General features: G+C 40.6%; 1 protein-coding gene across 1 annotated transcript in view; it reads right to left on the bottom strand.

Annotated features, from left to right (window-relative positions):
* Positions 1-2358: 2358 nt before the first annotated feature.
* LRP12 (LDL receptor related protein 12) overlaps positions 2359-13094 on the bottom strand; it is a 38064-nt gene continuing 27328 nt past the window's right edge. Inside the window, exons 5-7 of the mRNA XM_066624138.1 lie at positions 9917-11015; positions 8383-8515; positions 2359-4866 (exon numbers count right to left, since the gene is read on the bottom strand). Of these exons, the coding sequence (XP_066480235.1) occupies positions 4006-4866; positions 8383-8515; positions 9917-11015 (2093 nt within the window). The 3' untranslated portion in view covers positions 2359-4005. The remainder of the gene's footprint in view (positions 4867-8382; positions 8516-9916; positions 11016-13094) is intronic.

Below are 13094 nucleotides of genomic sequence, written 5' to 3'. Positions count from 1 at the left end.
CTACAGTGCTTTTAGATTGTGAGCCCTTTTGGGACAGGGAGCCATTTAGTTACTTGATTTTTCTCTGTAAACCACTTTGTGAACTTTTAGTTGAAAAGCGGTATATAAATACTGTTGTTAATAGTAATAATAATTTCAGCAACGTGGAGAGGGGGGATTTGCTGCATGGGAAACAGTCTATCCACCATATCTACTTTACCCAGGCTTCGCGTACTGGAAAGGACACTCTGTTCCAGAACCACCATTCAGAGCACGATACCATAGTCTTCCAAGACTGAAGGATGCCAACAACATTATAACTGATTGACCAAGCAGTGGGATAATGGAACTACAGGTCCAGTCTATTTATACATAAATTTTTATACACGGATTTGACTCAACATGAATGGCCTCTGCAAATGAGAAGGAATGTGCTGATCCCTGGAGAAGGAAAAATGCATCCCTTTAAAATCAGTTTTAAAAACTGAATAGTCCTTTAATAATAGCCTCTTTAATGAGAGAGAGGGCAGCTGGCTGACAATCCATCAGTCCTTCTCTCGCCAGGAGATGCTTCCTTTCCCCCTGAGCACGTGAAAGAAAGATGATCACTTTGCATTGGTGAAGGGAGGGACTGAGTGAAGCTCCTTTCTAAGGTCTTGGAGGATGATTGATGGATTGTCTTCTTAATGACTCTTATCTTACATCACAAAGGTCAGCAAGGCTGTTTTTAAGTCACCTGAGCAAAGAAACTTTGTTTTTTAAATTGATTTGCTACAGTGCGTTTTTTGCCATCCACGTGAGTGCTTGGAACGGAACCCACGCGAATAATGAGGCTCACCCTCAAAAAGGCAAGACATGTATTTTTGTGGAGAAAAATTAGTTAGGCTGCAGTCCTAACCAACTTTCTCACATTAAGGTAAAGGGAATGCAGCTCCAAGGTAAGGGAACAAACATTTCCTTACCTTGAGGAGGCCTCTGTGGTTGAAACCCAACTGCAGGATGTAGCACACACCCCATTGGCACAGCTCTGTCAGTGCTAAAAAGTTGGTTAGGATTAGGAAAAGTTGGTTAAGAAAAGCCTTAGTTGCTTTTCCCCTTGAGAATCATGGAACTTAAGGGATTCTAGAACTCTAAATAGTAACTTAAACTGTTGAAAACAAACATAGTGATGCGTCTGGTTGAACTGTGGCATTTACTAAGAGCCTTGATAACCTGAAACCGGAAAGTTAATCAGAAAAATTGACTCACAACTTGTATCAAAAGTCACCCTCTGCAGCATATTTCAAAAACCATACTGCGATGTTCATGACTGCAATTACTGGATCTTTGAGTTACAAACAGCCCTGTTGACACTTTTGTGCAGGTGCAGTCTGTCCACTGTGGTGCTTTTGTGCACATGTAATAGTGCTGGGCTGGCAAGAGACAGATGTTTCAACCTATGTATGTACTGACTTCTAGAAAAACCTCTGGAAAAGAAACAGAATGTATCTTGGGGACTTTGTGCATTTCCCCCCTCTTTTTTCACTGGGGTTATGGAAAACCATCCAAGAGATTGCAACTACCTTGGTAAATGTGATCTTATCTTCACCTGCAGAGTACTTTTGTTCACAGTGATGGGTTTGCTAGTTAGTTGTGGACAAAATGGTTTATATTGTGCTCAATGTGGAAATCACTAGGTTGACTACAGAACCAGAAGAATTACACAGTTACTTGCTCCTGCGTGGTTTTCTTCTCTCCTTCCGATAACTGTAGATTTCCTGGTTTAGAGCAAACACTGTTCTATACGTGATTGCACAACCAACATCAGGAAAGTCTCCAATGACATGCTGCACACAGAGTTGGAGCAGTTGACCTCCATATATACACTGGCCCTGCCTCAATACACACAGACTCATTCTTGTCCTCTGCTGAATAGATGGAGGTTAGGAGCAGAGCCAATGGGTGTGAGCCCATCCTCCCTCCATAGACTGATTGAACTTCTAGGAAAAAGACCCATATGAAACTCTGTATTTATACCCAGGTCATATTTACATGCTGGGGCAGTTCCTGCAGCTGGGTATTTTAGAGTACCAGGCCACATACCATTCCAAACACCCACTCATTGTGTTATATTCCCATATTTTTTGTACTAACACAACTCTGTACCAAGTTCCATAAGCATACCTATAACTTTGCAGTAACCAAATCATATCCCATATTTTCAACTTGTCTATGAGCAATGTATCATATTCAGTTTTATTTTATATCATGTTTATATCATGTTTATATCATGTTTTCTACTTGTGTTTCTTTATAGAACACAAAAATAGAAAACAAGTGTCAGATTTCTTTTAAAAACTACCTCAATACATAATAATTTGTTTAATTTGATACATCTTAACATTGTCAGTTTTTCTGTTAGCATAAAAATGACAAGAAATTCACAAGACTTTGAACATGCTTTAAAATGACATTCAGCAAAATATGTAAAATTTAATAAATAGCATACAGTCACACACAAATACATTGTCAGACTAAATCATTAAACCTACTCAGACTGGCAAAGAATAAATAGAACAGCAATTGACAATTTTTACCTTTTCAAAAGATGGATTTTTTCCCCGATATCACCTAGAAGTAACAACCACCACCTGCTGGTCACAAAATTTTAAACATCCCCCCTCCCCACTGGTGTGTTTTGCACCAAAAATGTAACAAAAATAAAAAAATACTTGAAATATACTGAAAATGCATTTTTTTTAAATGCATGAAATTATGCCAGGTAAACCGGCTTTTAAATACAATGAATAAATAGGAAGTTAGTAAAGCAGATTCAGCTGCAGAAACAAACAGCAGAAGGAAGCAAGAACCCAAGAACAGAGCCATGGAAATATATATATATATATATCTGTATGAAAGAATAGTACTTAAAGTGATAGTGCCTGTGCACTAAGCTCTTTCGAGACCTTAATTTTAGTGCAAATCCCTTTAAACAAAATACATTTAAACCCTATCAGGGAAAAGAGCTATTATCAGTTGGAACTCAGAATTGTATGTACCGATTTCAGCTTTAAAAAACACATTATATACAAGAATTAAATGCATATTTTATCTACTGCAGATATCTATCTTCAAAGATAGATGAAAAATTACTTGGAATTTTTACACCTTATTTGGTTGTACCATACTAGACCAACTTATTAAAGTCAATGTTATAAAAGCTACAAAAGATTTTTTTTGCCATTAGTTTATCTAAGTTAACTGCTGTTTGAACTCGTAAAAGAAAAAATATATAAGTGTATTGGAGAAAGTCTCTCCTCCCTCTGAAAAAGTTCACCATGATGACATTCAGTAATTAGACAAAATATAAACCACAAAAGGAAAAAATACTTTTAGCAGTAATCAGCATTTAGTATATTCAGTTAAAATTATATTGGCAATAGTACACTGGATTTGATTTTAAAAAGAAATAAATATTCTGTACAAACTAGCCTGTCAACTTGGAGTGGCAGGCAGCCAAAAGTGGTTGAGCAGCCAAGTTTCTACAATGGAGGGCTACTTCCCAGGTTTGCCTCACCCTGCTTTAATCTCAAAGTGTGTGTAGGGAATTGACTGCAAATGTATAAGCCTCTGCAATGTTCAAAATGCAAATGAACAGACAATTTCAATAGTGCCAAGCTCCACATGGCTCATCTGTTGCTCATGCTTTTCACGCATTACAAAGACAACCTGCTGCAGCTGCTTCCTTGCACAGGCTTTAATTCTACCAGTAGGAAAAGTAGTTGTGGGAAAAGCCCTAAGATGACCTCTAAAGAATTATCAAGTTGCAACACAGGTGTACATGATACCTGCTGACGCTGAGAAACTTTAGTTGCCCATGTAACAAAAATTCATTCAGTCATGCACAATAAAATGTTTAAGTCACATGATTTGTCCTGGATTCTTTTTGAAATGAAGAACTAGGCGTCTCCCCCCCCATTTATGAAGTACAAAACAATCACCAATATTGCTCCAGCTTGCATACATTCCCACCCATTCAATCCGTACTTAACAAAGCAGCAAAGCCTCATCGTCACTCGTTTCATTTTTCAGTGTTGCTTCCAAGCAAGTGTCGGGTATCTGGGCGGTATGCACTATCCCACATCGCTCACAAGGGCCATCTCGATTACAGGACCGTCCTCCATTATGTGGGGCACTGTAAGGCTGTCTAGGTCCTTGCCCTTGGTCTGAGTTGAGATCAAGTAGAGGTCTTGAACAGTCATTGACATCAAAGTCCAATGCTACATCAGAAACTGGGATTAGCATTTCAACATCATCATCTTCATCTCCTCCTGCACCCACCGCATTATCAAGCTGTCTCAAAGGACTTTGGTTCTGATTTACTGGACTTGATCTCCCTAAAGTGAAGCGTACCCAACGTAACCCTTGAGTCATACGACTTAGCGCACTAGAGAACTGGTGGCGTCCTGGACTGGAACTTGGAGGTTCCACGCTTGCCGCTTCTCTTCCATTATCTATACTACTGCTGGTATTCTGAACTGAAGAAGTTCCACAGACTACAGTTGCTTCCACAGCTGTTGCAGGCGGCACCTTTTGAGGCAAAGTGGCAGCCACACCGCCAACTGCCCCTACTGTATCTCTCCGTTCAGTTTCTGTGTCTGTATCATCAGATTCCACTGAAAAGAGACTTCGGTGAGAGCTGTTTCTTTCACTTTCCCTGTTTGTATTCTGACTGGAAATATCATCCCCATCGGATGAAACCAATGCCAACGATCCAGAATGACGAGATCTTGCAAAATTAAAGATTCGGTTCCAAATATTACTCGACCGGCCAGCAATTGGAAGCCTAATGGAAGTAAATCCAAGCTGAGAACGGACTGCTAGTCTCAAATTTTCTAAAACTGAAGCCTGCAAAAAAACAAATACACAGAAATGTCAAATGCTATTGAAGGGGGAAAAAATCCTAATAATAAAAAAATCACTTCTGTTTTATTTCATTAGGATGGGCACCTGATGGCATTTGTTTATATACACACAAAGGTTACAACTCAATGACCCATTGGAATTAAATGGGACTTCTTTCAAAATAAGCTTCTCATTTGTTACCAGGTTGGGTTTTTTTGTTATTTTGTATCATTCCAGAATCATGCATTCATATTCATGTAACCTCAAATGCCTATAAACACATACCAGATAGCACAGCTCAAAGCAATTCTGTCTACCAAGAGCAGTTGTTAACAGCAAGACATTTCTAGACTATTTACTCTATATGCATCAACGAGAATCTTATCTCTTGCCATCTGTACCCATTTGATCTAGTTCTGCACTTTTGTCCCTTCTTCCATATGACAGCTCTTCAGGTATTTGAAAAGTGCTATCATAGCCCCTCTTAGCCTACTCCAGGCTAAACATACCGAGTTCCCTCAACCTTTGCACCATATGGTTTGTTCTGTGAAGGAGGTGTATGGGATTTTAAGGGGCATTTTTAGTTATAAGGGAATATCAAATATATCAAGGTGATGGGATAAGGTATGACAATATAACTAAGGGAGAAGTATTCAGATGCCTTTGGGTTGTAAAAGGACATGGGAAAGGAAGTAATGTCTTTGAAGTAAGACCAGATAGCTAGGCAGAATCCTAGCTCATCTTTGTAGACAGATCATCCTTGTAGCTCTTCTCTGAACCTGCTTCAGCTTGGCTGCATCACTCCTGATGTGTGGTGCCCAGAACTGGTCACAATACTCCAGAAGAGGTCTGACCAATGCAGAACCACTAGTTGAAGCTATGGTTCTACTAATGCAGGCTAAAATTGCATGGGCCTTCTTTGCATGCTGTTGACTCGTATTCATCTTGTGATCCACTGCAACCCAAGATCCCTCTCACATGTTGCGCTGCCAAGCCAGGTAACTCCCATTCTATACCTGCATCTTTGGTTATTTTTGCCTAAGAGCCAAAGTGCATTTGTCCCTGTTGAACTTCCTCTTATTCATTTCAGTCCAGTATTCCATTCTGTCAAGTTCTTCCTTGAATGCCTCTGTTATCTGACTAATTGGCTTCTCAGCAATTTCTCATACAATTTAATACAAGACAGAGCAGCACTTCCTATTTGTCATATAAAGAAGTGAGTTTCAAAACTGAATGCATTTTTGTTCCAATGGAAATACAACTACAGCACTACGTATGGAAGGTAGCCACATGACTGCATAAGACTATGATCACAAAGAGCTGGATTTTTCCTATATCATTGTCACGTTTATTTACAGAGAACTGCTGTACATTCATGGAGCTGACTGAAATAGGAAAAAAAAAATCAGTTTGTCTTTGCTTTATGAAATAGCCCTGAATTTCAAACAATGGTATGAATGGAGAATTTGTACATAGCAAAGTTGTTAAGCACCACCATGTGGTGGTGAAGTGTAACATAATACAGAACAGATTGACTGCTATGGCACTCACTGAGGGTATCACATAGAGAAAAGGTGCTACAGCTAGTTTTGGATGCCTGAGGGACCTTGGGGTTTCTTTCTCTTCAACAGCAGCTCTCCATCCTGTGTGGCAAACCAGACTGTGATACAACATGGAAGCTTCCCATTAAAAAGTAGTAAACTGGGGAGACCTGAAATAACCCTTGGAATCCCAGCCAATATATAAGCTGTATTGCAGTAGTCTCGTCATCTGTGTATCACTTGTCTTCTGGTGTGTAGCCAATGCTTAACTGCAAATCTCTCTGCTACCTACCTGTTGTCTCACTACCAGAGCCTGTTCTGGCCCTTAAAAATTCATAAGACGCTCCCTGTTTTGTGGTCCTCAATGATCTTTGAATAAGCCCTTTTTAAAAAGGCCAAGGGAAATGAACAGGCAGCTAACACAGCACTGGATTTTTCCAGTGGGAAACAGTCTAGCGCTGTGTGTGTTTCATGTGCATATATATTCTCTCTCTCTCTGCCCTGGCAAAGAGACACTTGTGGCTGGAATCTAGCACAGCACTGCACTGAAAACCCAAAATACAGGGCATCCTTATTGGAAGATGAGTGAAGTATGCCAACACCAAGAAGTTCAAAATAAGATATAAAAAGTTTTAACCCTCTATGGCTCAAATTCACTCTTGAGAAGCTTGGAACAATGTGTCTACTACTAAGAATAAAATTCTTAATTTACAGTAATTTTAGCAAGGCCTTCCCACTAGATCTTTGAGAATGTACACATATGTGTACAAGCATAGATAAGCTGGTCCAAACAGCCAATCCCTTTCCCCAAGGAAGTTCTATGAGCCATCATTTTGTGAGGGAAGAACGAGGGATATCCAACAGAATTTTCAGCACCCTCAAAGTACTAGTTCCAGAATTCATCAGGGAAAGGCAAGGGATGGCAATTAAACCAATATAAAACTTGTTTCAATTTGTAGGAAGACATACCCTTAGAATGTGGGGGAGGGACATGTAGTGAGACAGGAAATGATAATATCCCAGTTTAAATTTAAGTTGAGCAGTTTATCCATTACGTGGTTAAAAGGCAGATGATTAAGACTAAAAACTGTTTCAGAGGCAAACCATCCAAGCTAATTTTGAGGCAAATATTGTTTCCAAAATAAATATTTATTTACAATATTTGTATACTGCTGTTCAGTCACAGTGGTTCTCAGAGTGATAATAATTTAAGGCTTAAGAATCTCAATAATTTAAGGCTTTAAAGGTCAAACAGAGCTCCTTAATCAGACTAATAACCAACATGGGCCCAAATCCTAACCAACTTTCCAGCACTGACATAGCTGTTACAATGGGGCATGTGCTGTATCCTGCAGTTGGGTGGCAGTCACGGAGACCTCTTCAAGATAAGGGAATGTTCGTTCTCTTACCTCAGAGCTGTACTGCCCTTACCCTGGTGCTGGAAAGTTGGTCAGAACTGCACTCATAGTCATTTTAGAACAGGCTTGATATGTTCACAGAAACTTACTCCTCTCAACAAATGGGCAGTTGCATTCTACACCAGAAAGCAGTAGGCTGTGTCTCCAAGTGATTGAATGATATCATTCTATATGCAAGAGACCTATGCACATCTTGCAAGGAAATTAAATTCGAAGTCACATAGGCCACAATCCAGAGAGAAGTACATGGACTAGAGCAGATCCAAAAACCGCATGCGTACATAATACAACTGCTTTAAGCCATTTCTGCCCAACATTGCATATACTCAACAGGGATCAAATGGGTACACCTGTGGGTTGGGTAGAAATGGGTTTTAAAAATACCTAGAACAGAAAAATTCCTTGTAAAGCTAGAGCATATATTACTCTGGACTGTTGAGAGCAAGCTGATGTGTCTGCCAGATACAGTGTAAATTGAGAGTGCCCCTGTGGCAAGGAGTTAGATAAGATAACTGATAAGGTTCAACTTCATAATTCAGAGACGAAATGAAAGCTTTTACCTGATTAGGGGAACAAACAGGGAAGTCTTCAACTGGTGGAATTAAACCCTGAGCAATCAACTGCCCGTAAGAAGGAGGTGCTTCTCTTCTTAACAACTCAGCTTCAACCCTGGACAACTGAGTCTCAAATGATCTTTTTCAGAGTACAAAGAAAAGGAAATTAAACAATTTAAAATGTTAATATGTGAAGCAATACTGTTATATCCTTGGTATGATTTTACAGAAAGAACTGAATTTATAAAAACATTCTTATATTAGACAACCAGAGTTAACGGTCAAGATATATTCAAGATATTTAAAAAAGATGATCATATAAAAAAAGAGATCCTAGTTCGTTAAGCTACAATAGTGTTGGGCTGAAAAGTACATTTAAGGATAGGCCAACCATTTTCATTCACAGAAGTGCGGCAAATTTGCACAAGGAACTACCATAACCTGCTATGGATTTGGGCAGGTCTTTCCACTGTATTTGGCTATACTAGGCATAGGCAGAAACTCTGGCTGTTGGCTAGTGTAGTGAGATAATTGACTGATATTCAGAGACATTCATACAGCATTGTAACTTGTCTGCTGGATACGAAATTCTCCTCAGCTGAGAGTAAGCAGGGAGGGCCTGACACATATCAGAGCTGCAGCCTGTGTGGAAAATTTAAGTCTGGCCACTTCATGGGAATGGTTGAGTAACACAGTTTTTCTAACTAGGAAAGAAAATTTGTAGAATTCATCAGCAAAGAATAGCCATCATCCTATCTGGACTCCAGTGTTTGATAAGGAAAATGAGAAATAATGAATTAACAGCTTAGACAAGCATTTTTCAACGTTTATCCCCCACTGTACCACTTTACATGATCTACCTATTGGAAGTAGGAGTACCTATTGGGCAGGAGGTCTGATCTAGAAGGTTGAGCCTCCATTTGCCTGAAGATAACATCCGAAGGTCGCCAGTTCGAGGCCACCGGCACCGTGCGACCTTGAAGCAGCTGACAAGCTGAGCCAAGTAATTCCATCTGCTCTGAGCGTGGGAGGATGGAGGCCAGAATGTGCCACCAGATCAAGAAAGAAACATCTGATTGTTGTGGCTTCTTGAAAGATAGAACCTTTCAAATTGTAAAAATCCTTACGGGAATTTAAATTTGCCTATGTAAACCGCCTTGAATAAAGTCCGAGGAGAAATCTGAGGACCAAGAAAGGCGGTACAGAAATACCTGTATTATTTTTTTTTTTTTAAAAAAAGTACCACTAGAAGTGATGTTGTCACTGCCAGTTACTTCTGGTTTGAGAGGTCAGAAGTGATGTGACAAACACCAGTAAGAGGCTCAGGATGGACAGGGGAGCTTTATAGTCTGTGAAAGGCAAGCTTTGGAGCTCTGCCCACTGAGCCAACCCTCCTACCGATGTTTGTCAAGTCATGTTACTCCTCTTGCTGCTGGGCAGCAGATGTCTGGGGGGTTCCACAAGTACCACCAGACACCACCTCAAGTACCAGGTTCAGAAGCACTAGCTTAGACCCAAACACCACCATGTAGATTCTCACCTTCGTTCAAACATCCTCAAAGAATACAGCTTACAAGTGCATCCCAGTGCAATGACAAGGAGCAGTCCACAAATTAGACTCCCAATGACAGCAGCAGTTATTACTCTGGTGGGTACAATCACTGGGCAATTCTCTTCATCACTACCATCACCACAATCATCTTGAGAATCACAAACCCAGCTTTCGAAGACACATCGATTATTTTTGCAGTGGAAGTTTCCTGGTTGGCAAAAAAAGCAATTCTTTTCATCTGAGCCATTGGGACAGTGATTTTGGTAGTTGCAGCGGTCAGAGCGTGGATAGCAGGCACCATTTCGAGAGCAGGGAAATTCTTCCTTTTGACACATAGTGCAGTTGGTTTCATCCCGCCCATTTGGACACTGCCAATCACCATCGCAGCGCTGCTGCTCTGTGTAACAACCCCAGTTTCCACCACATGGAATTTCCCAAGGCAGACAGAAGCCATCTACTTGATAGGTAGCATTGAATCCTCTGGCAGCATTCACCTTGTCGGCACAGAAATGCACTCTGATTTGACCAGAAGAAGAAACAACTGTAAGAGGGGCATGAGAGTCAAAAGCAGTCAGGACTCGCAACAGTTTGCGTGGGTTCTCCTCTAATCCATCATATATTTTGACATAGTCCCCATAACCAGTACCATCAAGTTTGAAGTCAGTGAAACGCAAAATAACTTTGCGATGATCCCCAGTGTCTATCAACCAAGTGCAGTTGCTCCCTGGAGGATAGAAGTCTGGATAATTGGGAGAATTGAAAGTACCATAAAAATATTTTAGCAACTGTCCACATGTTGGCACACCACAGTCTATTTCATCTCCCAAGTCAAGACAGTCGAGGTTGCCATCACATTTTGAAGATTCTGGAATGCAAGTGTAAACATTGAAGCGAGACAAACACTGGAACTGGTTGTATGCACATGGCTGGAAGGAAGCAGCAGTTGGAGGGTTAAATTTGGCACAGATTTCTTCATCAGAGTTATCTCCACATTCATCCATGTTGTTACACTTCCAGGATTCCGGAATACATTTCCCATTAGCACAGTGGAACTGGTTACAGTCACAGCTTGGCTCAGCAGGTTTCCCTAAAAATGCACACATGGAACAAACATTTTTTTTAGCACTTTCTGATCATTGTATGGTGGCATGATAATGCCATATGCTTTTGCTCATCAATGTAATGAAAATCACAGTTAGCTAGGAATAGTACTTTAAGATAGTTTATTTGGATCAATACGATCATCAGGAAAAAGAGAATCAAGTCCTGGGAGAAGGATGAACAAGAAGAGTAATGTTTAGAGCAGGGGTGTTCAAACTTTTTGGCAGGAGGGCCACATTATCTCTCTGACACTGTGTTGGGGGCCGGGAAAAAAAGAATTAATTTATATTTCAAATTTGAATAAATTTACATAAATGAATATATTAGAGATGGAACTTATATGAATGAATGAAGGTCTTGCAATAGCTCAAGGTCTATAAAAGACCTTGCACAAAGCATGGCCAGCCTTTCTTTGCTGCTGTATCACACACGTGAAACAGCAAGCAGTGGAGGGAGCCCTCATCCCACAGCTCACGCAAGAGGTCTAACAGGCACCTCCATGCTGAGAGCAGTTATGTTGGACCAGCACAGGCTCCAGCAAATCTCTGGAGGACCAGAGGCTCACTGGAGACTGGGGGTTCCCCACGGGCCGGATTGGGAGTCCCTGAGGGCCGCAAGTGGCCCCCAGGCTGGGGTTTGGGCATCCGTGGTTTAGAGGTTAACATGTATGAATCCCTTCCTGCCACCACTTTCCCTTTACTGGGCCAGCAGCTGAGTGAGGAAGAAGGCTTGGTTGCTTGTATCCACTACCATCATCCCAGACTACAGAAATCAGGTGGAAGAAGCTTGTCTGGGGGAAAATCCCCTCTGAGGAAAGCATTGAACCCCAGGGGCTCTTATTAAAAACCAAACCCAGAGTAGCATAGGTTCTGTGAAGAGATGTAACAATCTACTGAATGATCTGTGAAAACAGATCAGGCAGACAAAGGGTTAAAATGTAACTAATTTATTAAAAATCTAAGCCAAAAGGGAACTAAACAACATGGGGAAGTAAGAAGGGTAGTAAAATTATGAGCAGGTTCATGGAAAATGTCTGAGCTTGGCTGGAAAGCATAGAGAAAAGGTGGATCAAATATATGCAGTAACCAGTAATTCCCAACAGATAGAGTTAGGATACTGCTAAAAAAAAACTCAGCTGTCAAATTCATCTGTCCCCCATTCCTCAGGGGTGCTAACCAGTGAATTCTGCAAGTGGCCTAGATGGAAAAGAGCAGACTAAGCCAAAATAAATTCCTTAATGCAATCTAGACGCTCCCCAGCTTAAGCTCCTTACAATTGGTTATGGACAACCCAGTCCTTACACTTGGGGGTAAGCAAGGGTATGGTACTCTGAGCTCCCAATGAATGGGTCATTGAGGTGAAAACAAGAAGCTGATGTGTGCTTGGACCTAAATAATTTTGATGGATGATGTCATCAAGTTACCCGACTGGAGGAATGGCACCCACCTGGCTTTTCCATCCAACTCCACAGATCGGTCTGCTACCCAATGGACAAGGTATCTCTGTTGCTAAGCTGAATAGGAAGGACCCAGATAGGAAGAGGTACCCTGAATCCACATGCAGCACATGGCTGTCTGAGAACAGCATTTTTCAAACACATGAAGGACAAAGGCTGCTCAAAATAGGGATGTCCTAACAGGTTTTAGCTGCTGAAACTGCACAGGAGCTTCTAGGGAAATAAAATTGGCGAAAGATAGGGGAAAACACAGGGCATTCATCACAATGACAGATTCAGTTGATGTAAAAATAATACAGTTTGAGCAGCTTCATGTACATTTACATGTGTGGTTCATGTATATTCATGTACATGGGATATTCTTGTTGGTACTACAATAAAACGTGTGCAGTGTTCCATATCAAGGATGGAGATTATATTGTAAAAAGTTTAGTATCTCTTTAATACACTTTGGAGGATTGGGATCTTTTTCTGAGCTTACCAATGCTCTGGACAAGAGTACAAATATGTTCAATATCCCTACTAGAAATGTCTCACTTAATGCTTTACAAACGCCTAAAATGACATCAAAAATAAAAGTTATGGTTGCTAGTGACGGCACTTCTATTT

This window comes from Tiliqua scincoides, chromosome 4 (assembly GCF_035046505.1).
Source record: "Tiliqua scincoides isolate rTilSci1 chromosome 4, rTilSci1.hap2, whole genome shotgun sequence".
NCBI classification, from domain to species: Eukaryota; Metazoa; Chordata; class Lepidosauria; order Squamata; family Scincidae; genus Tiliqua; species Tiliqua scincoides.
This window is presented reverse-complemented; position numbering and strand designations above follow the sequence as displayed.